Raw genomic sequence first — 21,102 nt, forward strand, 5'->3', positions numbered from 1 at the left:
TTTTAAAGGCAGACTAACAGGTCTTTGAGGGTCAGAATTCTAGCTGATAGACAGGTGTTCAAATACTTATTTGCAGCTGTATCATACAAAGAAATAGTTAAAAAAAATCATACATTGTGATTTCTGGATTTTCTTTTTTAGATTATGTCTCTCACAGTGGACATGCACCTACGATACAATTTCAGACCCCTCCATGATTTCTAAGTGGGAGAACTTGCAAAATAGCAGGGTGTTCAAATACTTATTTTCCTCACTGTATATATATATATATATATATATATATATATATATATATATATATATATTATGTTGATCTACTTTGCTCAGTGCAACCTTTGATTCATGGTTTGAATTCAGGGATATGTGAAACTTCCTGACATTTTTGTCAGGAAATGGATCTGAGGTCTGCTGTTTCCCTGTTGTAAGAACGATTTAATCTTTCATATTTGTTGATGTTTTTGCTGTCACTGCCTTGACAAAGTGTCATACAAAGAAGAACATCAGCCAGTCACGACTCTGACCTGGTTGGGATGACTGATGTGAAACGTCTTATTAAAGTGAAGAAACAAGCAAACACAACTTCCCTGTCAGGCCTTTATGTTCAGACATCAGATACCATTAATTGGTGCGTGGAAGCGATGGAAAGCAGACTGCCACATTTTTAATAGTGCAGAAAATGATATGCTATAAGAATGTATTGTAGATATGAAATGCCTTCATTCCATTTGATTGAAAATATCCAGTAAATATGCCAAATACATAGCTGGTTATTACAAAAAACTATACTTGTACTGACCTATTGTCTTTCAGTTCCCAGGCAATGAAAGGTAAATCAGTTTAATTAATTTCTGACAACAAAGGAGAACTGTGTTTTCCCGCCGTGCTACACGTACCATCTCTCATTCTTACTAATGTCATCTTATGACCCTATGAATACATACATTAGGAGAGAGAGTCAGGTTATATGTACAGCATGACACTTGGGATTCATAAATAAAGCTGGGAGACATCTTAATTCAGGAACAAGCAGTTTCCACCATGATTCATGTACAGCTGTCTCCCTGGAGTGCTGTCAGGGGAAATAAACGCAGCAGGGTCATTGGCTGCCGACACATTTCTGAGGCGCTACGGTGGAAAGTTATAGGGACGATATGACGAATGGGATGAAACTACTAAGAAGCTTCTTAGTGCTGGTCTCACAGATGCTTTAAGGCTACTGCTCTTAAAGATACAGCTCTTAAATTTACAACTGACTCTTGGTACTTTACTTTTTATGTATTAAGAGAACATATATATATACACAGCAATATAACTTTTATTCTGCATCAGTTAATTACTTACTTACATACTTAGTACAAATCACACGCACTTTACATCACAGCTAATGCTTTTGCAGTGGCCATGCTGGTGTTTCCTATTTATTTGATTGCATCTATTTACATACTCTGTATGATATGAAAATGTATTTGTAGATTGATGCTCGTTGTGATGGAACTGGATCAAGTTGCAAGAACTTGGCAAAACTGTTACAATAAATTGGAGCCAATAACGTGGCTGGCATGGTGATGAAAATACATCTGTATAACTAAAAAAAAAAAAAAAATGGAATTTGAAAATAGTCTGTAGAGATGTAGCCTAAATCATTTGTAGTTAATCCTGTAAAGAGAAAAACATAACAGAGGTTCATCAACATGTACCTGAAGAAATTTTATTCATTACAAAAGCCATAAACCCTTTACAGAGTCACTTTACAATGACCAAACAAATAAAGAGGAGTATACATACGCCTTTTAAAAAGTGTGGAAATGTGTTTGTTTCCACTAACTATAGACTGTTAAAAAGGTAGAGGAAAGAATGATTTACAAAAAGCCAATGAATTGTGTATCGCACATGTCAGATGCATGCAAGAATGAAAACATTTTCAATTTCTTTTGGCAATGGAAATCAATGTGGGAACAAAAGGTCAGAGGGAGAAAAACAAAGACTTAATATATCCCTGTCACTGATTTATGACTGTATAGAAGAGCCAGCTTCAGCTCTGAAGAAGAGAAACATCTCTTGGATCACAGTGTAATTTTAGCAAACACTTCCATCACTTTGTTGCTGTAGCGTGTGTGTGTGTGTGTGTGTGTGTGTATTTTTGTGAGCGAGGCAGCTTAAAACAACATATGACAGTAACTGCACAGCAGCTGAAAGAGAGGAGGGACTGCAGGACCAGTACCATCCTACAATCACTGTTAACCCCATGTCCAATTTAAGATACACAATCAGATCAACCAAGAATCGTAAAAAGAACTGATTACTCAGTAGCATCAAACAATCGATTCAAATCTCTTCAATACGCCAGTCTTACGTTAGTCCTAGTTTGTGTTTGATTATGTTTTCTCACACAAACTGTACAGCATCACATCTTCCGAGGTGCAAATTAAATGATCAATCCATCTCACCATCTCATGCATTATGATGAAGTAAAGGTCTCACCCTAGTCACTTATACATTTCACATGCATATGTTTGTCTGAGTTACATCACCTCCAGTAACTGGTAGCGTACCTAAGGATTTTAAAAACATGATAATTCATTAGCTAGTTGACCACTGTCGCCATTTGTGTGGAGACAGTGATCAGTTGTTGAGGCTTTTTCTCCCTTTCACTTGCATGGTAGTTGTGTCCCATTTCTGACACCACAGGATATTTGACCCACATCACAATGAAGAACATCCACATGGAGTAGAGGATAGTTTGCCTCAGAGGAAGTGAATCGCGTAAATGGTGTGAGTAGGAAGTATAGATTTCCATCTGGTTACCCACAACCCCTAAACTCTTTTTAATTACCATGTTTTTCTCATTAAAACTTGCAGGAGAAAGACAATCCAATCATCAGCCACGTAAAAGCTGATCTACCAAAACATCAGACGGGTAAAAGCCAGTCCCATGGTCTCATATACTGTAGCCCTTATGAAGACATAGATGGGTGGGGAACGACAGCGTAGGTGGTTAAGAGCTCTTAAGGTCAAACATCTATTATTGATCCACCTTCAGGCTGTGGCCACTCCAGTTTAATAATAAATATTATTTTCGCATAAATAGATCAGACGTTCTGCCCCTAATGATCAGTAAGGCAACCTGCCAAAAAAAGTGTGAGTATGTGCGTGTTAATATACATGTCTGCCTGCATGCCTTTGAATGTCTTAATGTGTGTGTGTGTGTGTGTGTGTGTGCGCACCATTTGTCACACCTGTAGCATTTCAACACTAACAAAAACCAATGTGTCTAAAAGAGTCCGTATCAATTCGTATTAATGTTGCACATGGTTTATAATGTGAACATTAATACAGAGAAGACAATTAGTCCACTCCCAGAGCTCGGAGCTGTCTCTCGATCTCGTCGTCAGAGATGGTGGCCTGTTTGGATGAGGCGGCGCTGGGGAGGCTCTTTCCTGCAGCTGGAGCTCTCACCATCTGGAAAAACACATGGGCAGAAAAATCCCATTAGCAGGCAAACTCAATTCAAATTTAAGACAAACACAATCACAAAGCCTGGTAGTTGTAAGATTATGCTGCTGTGGATAGCAGCCAACTGCCGCTCCAAAGCCTAATGTAAAAGACCTGTTCAAATTTGATCACAATTATTCTGTATTATATTTGAAAATGATCAACTCCACATAGCAATCATACTGCTAAATACTTTATGATGTCTCTTTAAATTACTATATGCAAGTGGGGGTCAGTTACACAGGGATTCTTTTTTTACAGCATCAATCATCATTCATTTGCATGAAAAACAAAGTAAAATGTTAAGAAATCACAAAGTATGGCTTCCCAGGTTTGTTGGTTAATAGTCGAATATGTTCTTAAGGCTTATAAAAGTGTTACAACAATCTCTGGCATAATTAAATGATGTGGATCTCAATTCAAACTATTTTAAAATTACCTTTGTCCTTGCTGAAAAACTAAAGCCATTTTTCGGCATTTGTTATTTGCCATACGTAAAATCATTATACATTGAATCATAATTCCACTGAATATGACAATAACACATATGGCTGCTTATTTACTTACATTAGCTTCTCTCAAAAATACCATAGTTTATAAGTCTTGTAACTTCTTTTCAGCTTCAGGGGTTGACTGAGAAAGCTTTTATTCTTTTCCAAGGAAGTGCACAATATGAGCTCATTCAGGGAATTCTCTGCCTTCCTCTGTCTTTTATTGTGATTGAGCAGGAAATAATTACCCCTCCTAAATTCAAAAACAGGTTTTGCAGGTTTTTATGAATCTTGCCTGTTTGTTCTCTCCAGCTGTGGGCTTGTTTATGGAACAATTTGTGGGGTTTTTAACATTGTATTATGAGAGGTAATAACTCATGAAGCCCCCAGGGGGAGCCAGACATGCAGCAGGTGGCCAGCCTGGCAGTTCCACAGACTACAGTACATAAGAGTTAGAAGAGCTGAAGGCTAGCCCCACCATGTGGCAACTGGAATACATTTTAACAGTCGAGTAAAAGCCATGTGGAACACTTAATGTTCAGTTCATGTTGCTGGGGGATGATTTACAGGTGTAAAATGTGCTTTTACATTTTCTCATTTCAATCCTGAATAGTGGTAACACTTAGATAAAATAAAATATTATATATATATATATATATATATATATATATATATATATATATATATATATATATATATACACACATATATATACACACACACACACACACACACACACACACACACGCACATATATTTAAAAAGCCATTGCCCATAGGCAAAGTGTTTTACAAACAGAAGGTAGTATAAATAATACTAAAAATAATAATAATAACAATAATAATAATAATAATAATAATTTATACTTTATTAATCCTGCAAGGGAAATTACAATGTTTTCACTCTGTTATTATTATACACATTACACACAGGCCTGAAATACACACACATGCTCAGTACCTATACATGCACTAATGGAGAGATGTCAGAGTGAGTGAAGTTAAGGTATGTAGGATATATAAGGTCAGTGGTAGTTTCTCTATCTCTCTCTCTCTCTCTATCTTTTGAATTTCTCACCTTTCCTGAGATCTCAATGCCAATCTCATCCAGAACCTGGTTGACAATGTCCTGCGATTCCTCTTCATCGTCCGATCCATCAAAGATCTCATCCAAAGTGTCATTGACTGGACAGAGAGACAGGGAGGGAGGAGATAAAGACAGACGGGTCAATTCAATCTAACACATTGATTTTCAGTCTCAGAGATAGCTAAAAATCAAAGTAGTAAATGTATGCATGTGTGGATGATGGTGTGTTGAAAACAACTACATTTCTCTTTCCCTCGTCAAAGCACGGATTGCAACACCCATCACTCCGTACACCGGTCACATATATCCTAACAATCTGGTTTTGGCAAGCCTGTAAATACCAGAGCTCTTTGTGTGTGCATGTGGGTTTTATAAGTCCTTACTCATGTCCTCGGTCATGCCCATCTTCATGTTCTCCTTCTGGAAGTCCTGCATTGTCTTCAGTGTCTTCTGTGGATCCATTTTTTTATTCACTGCTTGCATTGTCTGTACACACGATTAAAATAAAAGATTTGAGAATTCATCCTGAGGTTTTAAGCAGAATTGTGTAAGAGCTGCTCTTGAGAAAAGAAACACAATGGCAGTGAAGGGATGTAGCAAATAAGCAAAACCTTTATGCTAGACTTATACTGCCTTATTTTTTTTTCATAAGCAGGTGGTAAAAAAATGTGGAAGAAAACTAAATCAAGCAGAAATTTAAGTTTGATTCACGTGGTCGTCATTTAGAGAACCTAAGGTAAATCACCGTTCGTATTACGGACAAGGCAGTTTCCCAAGGAGCAAATTCAAGATGATTTATGCACCTATTATAAAATCAGCGTGTGCCTCAAGGAAATATTAGTTTGGTTGAAATAGGGCTTTAGAAGACTCCCTCTGAATTCGTTATCAAGTCAGGATAATAGAAGTACTCAAAAAACACTGATTCTAAATTATGCATCTCCTTCCTTCCTGTGAAAGATCAGCACAAACGTGGCTTACTTTTCCGGCTGAGCCTGACACAACACATTAGATATATCCCGGTCTCCACTTCACTGGCGTTGACATACTGCTTTAAACCATGCTAACCCATAGCTGTGTGAGAGGAAAGGGCTGCACTATTCATTGAGTAATTTGAATGGACACTGCAACTTTTTCCCAAGGAAATTCTGCGTATTAAAAAACTTTGTGTACGTCTGACATAAAACAATTAAAACATTCTTTTTTGAAACAGCCATACACCCACCTCATCACACTCCATTAATCTGAGGCCTAATTATATTTGACCTGTGTACGTTTGCAAAGTCTGACTCTGTACAGTACGTCGCTCCTGGCCAATTACCACCTTTCACACTTCATTAGCAACGACGCCAGCAGACTCGGCTTTGAAAATGAACACATCCCACATTAATGCTTTAATTACAACACTAAAATATTGATATGACTAAACACTGAAACTAGTTAACATGCAAAACAGAAACACACCTAACTTCTCGAAAACAGTCATTTGAATGTAATGGGTATCAAGTGTCTGAAAGGCCATTTCAATATTTTAAAACCTGCCCTCAGACCAGTTGACCTGAAGGACAGGATCCAGGATCTTACCTTGGCTGTTGCAGACATGGCGCCGGCCATCTTCATTTGGGAGTTCATGACTTTTGTCTGCGTAGACATGGAGGTAACCTTAGAGCTGACGGCGTATGTGCGGTTCTTCTGCTTCCTCAGCTGGACCAACTGCTTGGCCAGAATCTTACATGCCTCCTTGTTGCCACTCTTAGCCATTTTCTTGATTTCAGCCTCCTGAAGGGGGCAGACGAGAATAGTGTGTCAATTTTGGTATGCTAATTTTTGCAAATTAGTGCAAGTACACTGTACACAAAATATTAAGGACAATTGTAAGACTGGAGTCCATGTTCCATATTACAGAATGGTACTGTATGACAGAAAAAGTAAATTCTAATTTAAGCCCTAGTGTCTCCTGGTTTAATGGGTAAGTAATGCATCTGCCAAACAGTGACAATACGCATTATATTTAGAGATAATGTTCCTGTGTATAAGCATATAAATTAAGAAAAATAGAGAGTTTAAGGCTGCCCATATTGCAGATTAGCCGTAGCAAAGCCGCTACCATACAAAACAGATGTGTTTCTCTTCAAAGTAATGTTTTGTGAACTTTATAGTGTCAGTGAGCAGCACCAATATTCCATCTGTTTCAGCAATACGACATGCTGAACCATGTCCAATGCCACATTACGATCTTAAGAGATTCAGGATGGAATAATCAGCAGCCTTGTCAACAGCAACTCACCCAAAAGTTCTGAATGAGCAATCCACACCGATGCCAGTTTTGAAGGAACATTTTAGAACCATTATTCGTTTTCGCCATCTTGAAATGACATTCCACGACTGAAAGATCAGGAGGGCTTTTGCAGAGTATATTGTGTAATCAGTATTATGTAAATAACATCTCTGTTCTGCTACCGATCTTATGACCTGCAAAGTGCTAAAATGATTTCCTTTTACTGTATAATACACACACCCAACCTTGTGCATACATACGCACACTACGCATTGATAAACAAACTGAAATATATCTGCAATGCTCCCGAGAGACCAATGTGTTTGCAAATATAGACACAGTAAATAAAGTCATCTGGACCAGCTCTTCATACTGGCAGCAAATACATTCTTTTAGCCTTGGTAAACATCAGAATAATACAGTGATGCCCACAGGGATCCTGTGTGAGGGCATGAGTGTTTGTGAGCCTCCCAAGAGACATGAGTGGTGCTGCAGGTTACAGTAAGCTAGCCAAGCCTCTCAGCACTGATAGAACAGCACCAGCATGTGTTGTTTATTTCTTGTGTGAGCTAAAAGCATCTTCAGGAAACAATCAATTATTAATGTTTGATGAAGCAACAGACATTCCCCACTCAGCTTAGTGTGTCTCTCGGTGTCACACACACACACACACACACACACACACACACACACACACAGCGTTTCACTATCTTTGACCCATCATTGACATAATGCATTCCCTAGCCCCTTACCCTAACCTTAACCATCACAACTAAGTGCCTAACTTTAACCCTTACCCTAACCTAATTCTAACCCTAATCCTAAAACCAAGTCTTAAAGCCCATGTTGCAGGTTAACCACCACTGTTGATTAATGGGTACATAAAGCACTCAACATATGTATATCATTGTTAAAAATGTCACCAAATAGTGTTAAAGGCCAGTTTTTACCGTTTTAGTCGTTTAGTGGGTTTTTTAACGCAATTCGGTGATGACGTCACGTTGGGGAGACGTGCCTCAGTCTAGTACTAGAACTATGGTGACTGACTGGAATGAGGAAGAGGTGGAAGAGGTGTTTTTACTGTCAGTGAATAGCACCGAGTGAAAGTCAATGTTTTCTTTATATTTAGTGGCAGTGATCATGTCGTTAGTTCAGATAAGTACTGGTAATCTAGCTAGATCTAGAAATAGAAGGCATCATGTTAGCTATGGGCTAACTTGCCAGTCAGTCCCACCTGTGAAATCCCCCAACGTTGTAAACACATTGTCGATTAGATATCTCACGTTTTGATGGACCCTACTAGCTCCAGTAACAACATATTTGCCTAGTGTTTATTTATTACTTGGATGGGGATGCTGTTCGGCTTTTCACAAGTTTAGACAGCTAGCTAAAGCTACGCTGACGTTTTGCTAACGTTAGCGCAACAGCGTTAGCCTAGACGGCTAGGTAAATATTACGACTGCCTTCGTTGTTTCCTCTATCTGCGTCCACGTTGTCAGCATAAGACATGTGGCGTTAGTGCTCCTTTTGTACCATAATTGTATTGAATGAAATGTTAAGCTTCGCTCCTACGAGATTGGTGGGTTTTTGTTAGCTACATTACACACAAAGTTAACTGGCTATAGTTAGCCTGTGCTAGCGGAATTAGCTAATGTTGCGTAGCCAGCCAGCAGCTTCGGCAGTAGTTCCGGCGAGCTAACCACGACAGCTAACACATCCACAAGCGTCTCTATTTCAAACATCACTGCAGATTGACTGCTTTTAGCAGGAGAGGTTGATTGTGGGCGACAATACTGTCGTGGTTAGCTTACCGAAACTACTGCTGATTGCCGAAGTTGCTGGCTGGTTATGCAATGTTAGCTAATTCCGCTAGCATACAGGCTAACTATAGCCAGTTAGATTTGTATGTAGCTAACAAAAACCTACCCATCTCGTAGGAGCAAAGCTTAACATTTCATTCAATAAAATGATGGTACAAAAGGAGCACTAACGCAACATGTCTTATGTTGACAACGTGGACGCAGATATAGGAAACTCCGAAGGCAGTCGTAATATTTACCTAGCTAGCAGTCTAGGCTAACGCTGTTGCGCTAACGTTAGCAAACATCGGCGTAGCTAGCTGTCTAAACTTGTGAAAAGCCGAACAGCATCCCCGTCCAAGCTGTGTTTCACTTTCCCTCCAATATTATTATACACATAATAAAGCCACATGGACTCGGTCGAGACCAAAAGCCATATTTTGCAACACCAGTGGCACAGACCATGGAGCCCATAGACAGTGAACAGAGACAGGGCTTTCGTCTGTCGTCTCCCCAACGTGACGTAATGCAATGCATTGTGGGGGAAAAGAGAATCATTGCAAACTGCTGTAAAATAGTACTACTTTTTCGTATTTTATTCCGTTTTGTGATATCCATTGTATTTGATGTTGTTGGGTAACAGTTTAAATGTTTATTACCAACAAGCAAATTGCACAAATTCATTAGAAAATAAACCCTGCAACATGGGCTTTAATCCTCAAACAGCCCTTTAAAGTTGTGGGGTCCAGCATCTTGGCCCCACAAAGCTGTCCTGACCCCACAAGTATACTGTATTCCCGGTTTTTGGACCCCACGAATATAGTTAAACAAGAACACACACACACAAAAAAAAATCCAATTAATGTCATGTAGAAAAAAAGGCTCACAGTGACAATAATAATGTCAACTGCACTATCATCTGAAAAACTATAAATGCTTTAACGGGGAAAAGATACAAATGAGAGCAGTGGGACTTCTTCTGATGTGAAGCTTATGTCTTATTTAGTGCCCTGTCAGAAAGCGAGGGAGGGGGTGAAGGGGTGATGGTCTGATGGATGGATAGCGCTCTCATAGAAGAATGCAGCACACAGATGTGAGGCTGTTAGACTTTGCCTGATAGAAACTGGGAATCTTTAAGTTTAAACAAGAGACAAAGATTGTTCAGCAGTGGTGGAATGTAGTTGTAGTACTGTAGTTATGTACAAATTTGAGGTACTTGTACTTTACTTGAGTCTTTTCTTTTCATGCCACTTTCTACTTCTACTCCGCTACATTTCAGAGGCAAATACTGTACTTTTTACTCCACTACATTAATCTGACAGCTTTAGTTACTAGTTAGTTTACAAAGTAAGGTTTTTGCACACAAAACACATGTAGTTTATAAAATGTTTTATTATAAAAAATTAAACTACCCAACAAGATATAGGCCTACAAGTCCAGCGGAAATAATTCGCTGATTAAACACTTAGTTGATTGACAGAACGGTTTCGATCGTTTCCAGTTTCTAAAATGTGAGGATTTTTCTGCATTGAGTACTTTTACTTGTAATACTTTAAGTACATTTTCCTGATGATACTTACACATTTTTACTTAAGCAACATTTTCAATACAGGACTTTGACTTGTTGTAACAGAGTATTTTTATAGTGTGGTTTTAGTACTTTTACTTAAGTAAAAGGTCTGAATACTTCTTCCATCACTGTTGCTCTAAACAACAGAATGTGTTGCTAATAGCAGCTTCAATCCAACTATCATGGAATTTTTACATATGTTTTTATGTATTTTTGTTTCAGGAAGCCCAATTTAATCCAACTTGATATGTTTTTTTTGCATGCAGGGTCTAGAATTTACCTAAAATGTGTTAGTCCTATAAAACTACATGGAAAATGAACAACTTGACTTAAAATGTACTTTTAAGTGCTTACACTCACATTTGTAGCATGCACTGTGGGGGGTGGGGGGGGGGGGTCAAAGAACAGTGATGATTGTGCAAAACTGTTAATATAGGTCATTTCCATTTTTTTTAGCAAAATTGTGTTTTATTCAAAACGTACAACAAAGAATAAAAAAAAAAAAAATAGACTAATTAGCAGAAAGCATTAATGAGAAATAGAAGTCTGGTCCCCCCAGGGAGGTAATTATGTCCTGTATGATATTTACTTAATACAACAGAGGGGAGAGGACACAGCCGGCTTCTTTCATCTTTCAGAGAGGGGAAATGTTATGTGTGTCTGTTAATACAGTTTGAGAGAGAGAGAGAGAGAGAGAGAGAGAGACACTTGCCTAAAGCAAAGCCACCACACACCAGCTCATTCCAGTCTATTCATTTAGACCCATTAGCCAATCAGGCTCAATCCCAGATAGCTATGTGTTGGGAGAGCAGTGGGGTCTTAATAAAGCATTGATGCAATATGTAGAAATCTATGGAAAATACTTTTGGTCCCCAGACTTTTGTGTGTGTGTGTGTGTGTGTGTTCCCACCATTTGTTTCTCTTGCTTCTCCAGCGCTGCTCTGTCCCTGGTGATCTGCCTCTGAGTGCCACGCAGGTCCTTAGACTGTTCCTTGATTATGTCTTTGGAGAGAGAGAGAAAGAAAGAAAAAAGAAAGAAAGAAAGAAAGTTCTTACTTTGTAAAAGCTACAATACCTGAACATTTATAACACCCTTTTTCAGATACCAAAATGCATACATTATCCCGGAATTCATGTAATTACACGTATTACTTTTATGCTTATCAAATATGTATGGTTTCCCATCAGTTGTATTTCAACAGGAAAGTCAAGCTAAAACACTTGGCTACTCAAAATTCTGCCCTGTGGTGACCATCCCAAAAAAATAATAATAATAATAATAGAACTATGTGTAGTGGTGGTAAGATCACTCCAGTCTCGAAATCTGCCATCACTCACTCATGACCGACATCATCAGAAGCTGAACAGAAAATCGTTGTTCATCTTCTATTTAGTTTAATTATGGACTGCCCTCTATCATTTCATCATTTTCATTCTCAGTGCAGTATAGGTGAAAAAACAAGAACTGAAAAATCTGTTAAGATGATTATCTTTTTAATTTGGACTTCACTGTGTTTTTGTGCAATGCAGTTAGAAAGGGCAGGGTCTGGGTCAGCTGCACCGAAAGGAAATCTAAAGCATCTATTTAGTGGCTTAATGGTAAGCATGTTTGAGTATGCGCCCAGATGCACGCGAAATACCTCGGGGTAACAAGCAGCACGTTGAGAATGCATACTGACACTGCCAAGTTCGGAATTGCTTGGACAGCTCACACCAATATTGAGTCAGCTCTAAACCACCCACACAAAGTGGCATCATGTGAGATAATGTATGACACTGAAGTCATACATTCATCCATGCTGAGTGAGGAACAACCCCAGGAAACAGTGTCACATACACACCTTCAGGAGGAAAACAAATTGAGCTGCAGTTGGGACGCTTTCAGTTAACACGTTATTGTAGACTTGGCACTACAGAAAACATATACAGTTTACAAATTACAGCTTTATAACCTAAACCAGATTCAGTCTAAATTCTGTGGTGTTTTTGAATGCTGAAATATACAGCTCAATAATTCAATTTATTTTTCAATTTATTTTATTTATAGTATCAAATCATAACAAGAGTTATCTCTAGACACTTTACAGATAGAGTAGGTCTAGACCACACTCTATGATTTACAAAAACCCAACAATTCTAGTAATTCCCCCAAGAGCAATCATTATTAATGGCTAATGTCATTATTAATGGCTAATGTCATTATTAATGGCTAATGCCAATACACATACAATATCTATTTAGACATTTTAAATCCACGATGAATCTTCCAAGCATTAAATAAAGTAAAGATTCAGGATAAATAAACTCCCAAAATAAAGGAAGAAACTTTAAAAAGAGCAAAAAAGGGAAGAATCCCTCTACCAGGACGAATAGATGTCAATAGATGAGCACAGAATTACAAAAACAATAAAAAGGTTCTCTGGGAAGACATTGGGAGTTTAGACATATTAGTTAAAAAAAAATAATAAAGAACTGAACAATACATTTTTAAACAATTGATTTAGCTCCATATTCATAAGTTGCTTTATGACATAAAAAGGAAAATGTGAACCACTGGCGAAAAATGCTCATTCTTTCTAAAAAAAAGTTCAGCAATCATGAACTTGGTCAAGACACGTCAGTGCCCTGGACCACTTGTGGAAATGGTGCATGTATACGTATAAGGTGACGTGCCGCCAACGTCTCAAAGTGGGAGGGATATCGTCCTACAAATATGTGTGATCTACCCACCCCCCCCCCTCTCCATTCGCCAAATATCCAGAAACCACTACAGCCACCCTACCCAGGGCAACAACGAAAAAACTCTGGACAGAGAGCAAGAGATGAGAGAAATTCAAGAATATGAGATGAAGACTGCGAAATGTCACAGCTGGGAAGCCCCGACAGCAGACTGGCGTGGAGTAGAGGTAACACGGCACAGTAAGTACAGTATAAAGACAGTCGGTATGGGTGAAACTGGAATGACAATGAAGGGAGGAGTAGGTAGGCGGTGCTGTGAAAAGATTTGCCTTAACCAACAGAGCCTATTTTTAAACATGCAGGTAATATTCTTTGATATTTTTATGGAATTCTCCACACAAGAATGTTTGGGGTACAGAGGAGTTGAACTTTAATCTGCTTTCCATTTGGAAATCCAGGCCTTGGAGTCAATATAATCAGTATTTGAAATAGAATAATTGATTCATTAAATTTGATAAAAGAGAGGCTGGTTTTCCATTTTGACCTTGTAAGGCTAATTACCTAGCCTGGAGACAAATCCTGAAATATTCAGATTGAAAGGCTTTTGACAATTTTGACATCACTGTATATTACAGTTTAAAATGACCACATCCGACTATAAAGACAGCATCATTATAATATCCTAAGCCTTTCCTTGACATTAGAGAACTGTATCTCGCTGTTTGTGATACAATTCTAGCTATTTTATCACAGCACAGCAAGGCAGTTACTTAGAGTCTGTGTCAAACACAAATGGACAGTAATGTAGGCTATGTTAGCTTCTCTAGACAAACAATGTGAGAGATGGAACTGAGGTGGAGTAGCCCTAGGATTATTTTGAAAAAAGAAATACCAATGATAGAATATAAAAGGTTAAAACAAATGTTATATCTGGTAATATCTATTTGACATTACATATTCAACGTTTTGACACACATTTTATGATAATTGGGGTTTTATGTTTACGGTTTCGACTTGGAAAACAATTACTTAACCCTAACCTTAGCTCTTGTGTAACGTTAGCAATACAGACACCTTTTTCCTATATGGACCAAATGTTAACAGATAGCTAACGATTAGCTAGATCAATAAGTTGAAACTAACCTAAACGAACTAGTAACACCACGTATTGTTTTTCCCAGTTACACTGTGACATGAACCTAGTCATGTATGTTACAAATAGCATGTTAATAAACCTAAACTACATTAAGTTTTGCGGCGCTTCAACGCTGGTTTCAGACTTCAGTCAGCAGTGTGACTGGTGACTCAACTAGCTAGACCTAGAACAGGTTACACAAGTTAGCGTTACCTGGGGATAGCTAATGTAAGATGGGAACAACACAGCAGTCTGTACAGCCGGGCTACAAACAAGTTAGCTAGCTTTTCACACAGAGCAAACTTACCATCCACAGTCTTCTTCTTGAAAAGGGAAGCCATGTCGCTGCTTTGTATCACCTTAAATATCAAAGGCAAATCCTGTACTGTTATACTGTGATTCCTATCGTTAATACCGCCGTTTGGCCGTCACACCAAGGCGGTGGGTCAGTTCAGCAGCTTCGGTTTCCTGGTTGACTTTCTGTTGTCGGAGTTCCTCCTCCCTCAGCTGACTGACTCAACTGCTCCACACATGACGTCACGGCAGGACTCTTATGCTGCCTTCAATTGTACCTCGTAAAATGCCCCATCATGATCAGAAAAGTGTGTCTCACTCGTCAAAACGATGCCAATTAATACAACAACAAAAAGTGTGAACACGGTGGTGTCACCCTTCTATGTTCATTTGTATTGTAAATCCAATGAATGTCACCCGAATGCCAACGTATTTGATTGGACCCAGAGATCTATGTATCCACGTACAGGGGTGGAACAGGAAAAGGTAGACAATGGTAGTCCTACTGTCATAGAAGAGTGACCGCTGTCTAAATGACCAAAAAAAAAAAAGTTAAATAAAATAAAAGTAAAAATGTTTAAATTGAGACATTAGTCTATGAGTCCTGTTTATTCATGTCCATTAAACAAAGAGTAAGCAATATTCCATGCGGTAACTGAAGGCAGCATAAAGGCAAGGAACTGACAATAAAACTGACAATTACGAAGACTTTTCAACGAAAGCGTATAGTATGGCAGCGCAATATTGCATTCACAATAATAAATAGACACCGTATCTCACAATAATGAGTTCCTATCTCATAATTACAAGAAAATATTTCGTAATTATCAGAAAAGATCTCGTAATTAAGAGATCCATATTATGAGAAAAGTTATGAATCAGAAGACAGTGGGCAAAGCAGATCGCTTTGAATCTGTTTTTATTCCCTTCTCGGTATGAGACACTGGGAAATATTAATGTTGCTTAATGTGGCTGGCATTAATATTAGTATGTCAACACTGTGCAGGCATCTGAAGTCGATGGAAAGCCCAGTCTGACATCCCTCTCTTCTTGCAGGAACACTTCCATAATGAGAAAATATAAGCAGATTAAAAACAATTGATAACTACACCTAACTGGCGGCACGTTATGTTACAGTAAAAAGCCCTAATAAGTAGGGTTGGGTATCGTTTTGGATTTTTACGATTCCGATGCCGAACCGGTACTTTTAAAACGATTCCGATTCCTAAACCGATTCTTGTTAAACTTAAATTTAACAATATATTAACATTTTAAAGTACTTTCCCAAGTGAAAATATGGCATTTTAAAAGTAGCCTACATTTACGGTAGCTAGCTAACGGTAGACTACAGAGAAAGTTAAAAAAAAATTGACATCCGTTTCGGAGCGACAGAGGGAAAATATTTCAGTCGACACATTAAGTGGAACCGAAATGAGGAACCGAAATTTGCGTTCTAATCCGGTCCGATTCCTACCGGTTGTGTAGGAACCGGTTCCATAGTGGAGCCGGGTTTCGGTACCCAACCCTACTAATAAGCTATACTTTGTATCACACGAGACCAAAACTGAAAAAAAATGTGGAAAGAAACACAGTTATAACCTCATATCTCGTATCCCCATATAACACTAAATTATGCTGTAATTAGAAACCGCATATATTCCCATATTAAACCCAAATAAATATACTCTTATTAGAAACAGAAATATTAGAAACCAACTAATACACAATTAGACACCATTTAACAAGATCATAGTCTAATATGAAATTAAATACAATGCCATACCAGATCAAAAATATGCTAGACGTTATTCTACCCTCAAAAAAATTATTAAATAAAATTATGCTGTAATTAGACACCACATTTAACGCTACCAACATGGCTCTATTATAATTAGAAAACACAGGCTGTAATTACTGTAGATGGATTTAATGCTATATTAATCATTACTAGACGAAAAATGCTAATTTATGCACATATTTGCATAATTAGTACAAGGGTTATAAAAACACGTGGTATTTTAATAAATGTGTTTATTGATTGATTGATTGATTGATTGATTGATTGATTGATTGATTGATTGTGTATTGCCGTTCGCTTGAGTCTGGTGTTTTACAGCGGGGGCTCTGGGCTGTCTCGTTGTTTGCCTGTGAAAAGAGCACAGAGTCATCAGATTGGTTTAAGCCTATTACTTTTCTCTGTGGAGGAAACGTTCACAGCAACAATAACATACAGAACAAGCTAGTAAGGCTAGCCAGGTAGCTTAGTAGCCAGCAAGCAGGCTAATTACTAAAATAAGTCTTTACCATCACTATCACGGCAGAAATGAATACACTTAACACCGACTAAACATTGTGTTAAGATGTTACAGCATTCTCATGCAGAAACAGGGATGAGCGGAGTGCAGTGAGAAGGAAGCGGAAGTAAACACACAATTTCAAAATAAAAGCCTGAGCTCAGAAGTAATCCTGATTTCATAATTAGGACATATTTTCTATATATTATAGTAACTCATAATTACGAGATAAGGTCTTATAATAATGTCTAATTTATTTAAATTTTTTGAATGCAATGTACTTCCATACATTTCTCATTATTGCTTAATGATAAGGCTAAGTAAGCAAATGAAGTTATATTGAGTTGACATGGATTTTACATTTCATATTTACAGGATATTTAATCTAACTGGTGTCTTAATTGGCTCTCCATTCCTTTCAGTCTTTCAAGTGTTTTTTTGCATGTAGTGTATTCAAGCAGTCTATGCATAGCATAGAACATTGTATCAGTACACTGGTCATAGCACACAAATATGTATACTTCTGTATGGAAACAATACACAAAGGGAGTTATTGTCTACGAAATAACCACCACGGCTTCCACAGCAACATATATTCTGTTCTTCTCAATTTCCTTCCTCATCTCTTTATCCCGAGAGGCGAGGGTTTCCCTGCACTCCAGCGTATTCATTTATTCGTATTGTCTTATTTCATGTTAATGCTGAGAGCAACTTTATGTGCGATGGTGGGACTCTTGAACCATAACCAACTCATTTTGGTGCATGTCTGTGTGACTGTATTGGAAGTAGCGGTGGGAGGTAGCACAAAAGATGCAATGTGGTGGTGGTGTGGGGGGGGTCTCAGCCCAGAAATAGTGAGAGATGCCAAGTTATGGCTGGAGCAGAGGAGAGAGGGGTGACTTTGAGCAGGAGAGGAGGATGGGGTGCCCTTAGCTCTTTTCTCTATCTCAAAGGAGGTATGTGTGTGTGCGCGCACTTGCCTGTGTGCATCAGCATGTCGTCCTGAGGCGTTGTTCTTGTTAAGGTTATTAGGGAAGATGGTTGGCGCTAATCAGTGGAGGACTACAGGGACCCCCACTAAACGATCTCATCATCAGAGGGCCCCTGTGGTGATAACTCCAGCCCCAAGCACCCAGAGGGCCTGCAGGTACTAAGCCTGTATCTGTCTGCTTTGCTGCTACAAAGTAGGAGCATGTAGATCAATACATGTGGTTCAAATCTGGGACTCTACCTGTGATGGATATATTGGGCCTTTAATATTTAATATTTTGCTAAACTTGTACAACTTGTTTTGTGTTAGGTGCAACCAATGAAAGTTATGAATGAAACAACAAAGAAATAAAATGCAAATAAATGCCTCTCATATCTTTTTCACTTACACTGTCTTTCAGCATCACTTTCTCCCCTTTTTTCTCCACTTGCTTCAACTATCTCATAATTTCCTCCTCTCTGTGATGTAGCCCGGGGCAAGCAGAAATGTAATGTTAAGGCACTAACTACAGAGTGTATGGACACACACACACACACATACACACACACACACACACACAAGAGAGAGACGTTCATGTGTGAAATGAGATCTCTGCAAAATCAGTGGGAGTCGCAGCCACAAAGCACATCAAGCTTTTCAGCTTTAAGGTATCATCAAAAAATGCTCAGATCTTTTCATTTGATGGTTGTGGAGTTATTCTTGTAACACTTGTGTTTTTTCTCCTCTTTACAGATAAACCCATTCATGGACATCCAATGATAAAGCCAAGTGTTGGGTCCAGCGATGTATGAGTGAAAACAGTTGTTGTCAGTAATAAATGCACGAAACAAACTTTTAATCAGAAGTGCTCCCAATGGAACCCTAGCGAAGGCCCATTTTTTTGGTAGAAACAGAGCTGACTGATATTTTACCACTCATAACAATTTGGCCATTTTCATTCTTAACAACCACACAAAAATGGCAAGGGTTTTCTGTTTCCAACCATATTATATTCTTGCACCTTTATGTGACTCTTTTTTTACTCTATTTTAGCTTGACTGTCTATTAGAAATCAAATTCAGACACAATCATATCCACCACAACAAAGACAGACAATCCTGACTCGATGTCTCATTTTTACAGCAATAGACGGCCAATATCGGCCCCATATGTCAGCAAAACCATGTATTTGTTTATGTTTTTCTATTTTGTCATTTGCAATAGAATTTCAACTAAGCTCCCTCAGGCCTCCTCAGAATGTATATCTCATTCCCCATATTTATCACGCGTAAATCCTGAATCATAATAGGATATAAGATATGACCATATGCTGAATTCTACTCTGTGCCCCTGACATGTAGGCAGGCTGAAATATGTATGTATGCAAACAGAGAAACAAGGGGCTGTGATGGGAGGCACGGGATTTCAACAGTACTTCTCTCTGATGGATGGATACTTCACTGCTATCCAGATGGAGAGAGATGGATAGAAGAAGGTAGGGAGGACACAAAGAGTACCAGGGTGATTAAAGGAAGAGGAGAATAGAGGGCAGATTCACAAAGAGGAAAAGAGGGAATCTACAATGAAAGATAAGTACAGGGACAGGGGGAGAAGTTACAGTTCACAGGATAGACAGAAAGACTAATCAGGAAACCTTGATCTAAACAAATACCTTGGACTCTGCTTCCGTAGGCTTACAGGTATATGCTGTTGATTGTCACTTTATTTAGGAATAGTTTGACCTTTCATGAAATGTTCTTTGCTTTGTTGTCAGAAATTAGATGACAAGATTAATACAACTTAAATCTGTCTGCTTGACATGAAGCTACAGCCAGGAGACGGTTATCTTAGCTTAGTATAAGATAATATATTATAGTTAGTTAGTAAGATAATATTTTTGTTTGTTTAATCTGCACAAAAACTGTAAAAACAAGTTTTAGTTATACGGGGTTGGTTATGTGCCAGACTATTTCTCGGCCACAGTAGACAGTAAGACAGTAAGTTTGGTTGCCTAGCAACCTCAAAGTGATGACAAGACATCTGGAGGTCACTGTGCAACTTCATAATAAATAATGAATGTAAATGACATATTGATTTTTGCACGGATTAAACGAAAGAGAGCATGATAACTAGTAAGATTCAAAGGTTTTATATACCTTCGGATGGAGCCAGGTTTGCTGTTCCCCCGTTTCCAGTCTTGATGATAAGCTAAGCTAACAGGCTTCTGGCTATAGCCTCAAATTTAACAGACAGACATGTCAAGAGTGGCATTGACCTTCTCATCAAACTGTCTGGATTTAAAAGAATAAGCTTATTCAGGTCCTCCGTCCTCCGTGACCCCGTCCAAGGTGCACGAGGCCCCATAGAAAGGTCTATGGTGCTGGAGTGGGTTGGATGATGGGCCCAATTTGGAAAATGTTGTCCCCTTGTCCATAATTCCTGACAGAGGGCCTGAGCTAATTCCCAAAACATTTCAACAATTCCCTTCAAAATAAGATACGTGCGAATCATGTTCATCCACTTCTAAAATTATGCAGTTTGTTAGAATTGATTAGTACATCACTGTATGTATGGGGAACTTTTAAGAAGAATTACCTCTAACATCAGATTTTAATCAGTTTTCAAACAAAGTGTGTTAGTACTGTAGTGAAGAGGATTTAAGACATATGGAAGACAGCAGGTGGCTGGGAGAGCGGAATAGAGACTGAGGGATGCTAGGAGGCAGGAAGACAGGGTGATAGCAGCGGGGGAGGCAGGGGGCAGGGGGTTAGGGATGGTCTAATAAATCGAGTGAGTGACTCCACTCATTTCTGCCCGTGGGACGAATCTAGGTTCGCTCACCGGCACTGTGCAACATCAGGGAATTATGGGTAATGAGGGATTATTCTCCCCTGTAGTGTTTGCTCATCATCGTTGCCACGCACAACCTCCCCAGCCTCCCATGAAGCACATGCACACACCCGTAACACAAGTCAGATTTAGCATGTAGATGCAGGTGTGTGGCCTATATATATGAA

The 21,102-nt window shown here is 38.6% G+C and overlaps 1 protein-coding gene across 1 annotated transcript; it reads right to left on the reverse strand.

The window, feature by feature from the left end:
* Positions 1-1,682: 1,682 nt before the first annotated feature.
* Positions 1,683-15,092, reverse strand: chmp2ba (charged multivesicular body protein 2Ba). Its single transcript, XM_031281731.2, has 6 exons — positions 14,835-15,092; positions 11,624-11,715; positions 6,651-6,845; positions 5,453-5,555; positions 5,061-5,167; positions 1,683-3,459 (listed from the first exon to the last, which is right to left on the reverse strand). The coding sequence occupies exons 1-6, from the start codon at positions 14,866-14,868 to the stop codon at positions 3,346-3,348; spliced, it is 645 nt and encodes a 214-aa protein (XP_031137591.1). The 5' UTR covers positions 14,869-15,092; the 3' UTR covers positions 1,683-3,345.
* Positions 15,093-21,102: the final 6,010 nt, after the last annotated feature.

Source organism: Sander lucioperca, chromosome 8 (genome assembly GCF_008315115.2).
Source record: "Sander lucioperca isolate FBNREF2018 chromosome 8, SLUC_FBN_1.2, whole genome shotgun sequence".
Taxonomy (NCBI): domain Eukaryota; kingdom Metazoa; phylum Chordata; class Actinopteri; order Perciformes; family Percidae; genus Sander; species Sander lucioperca.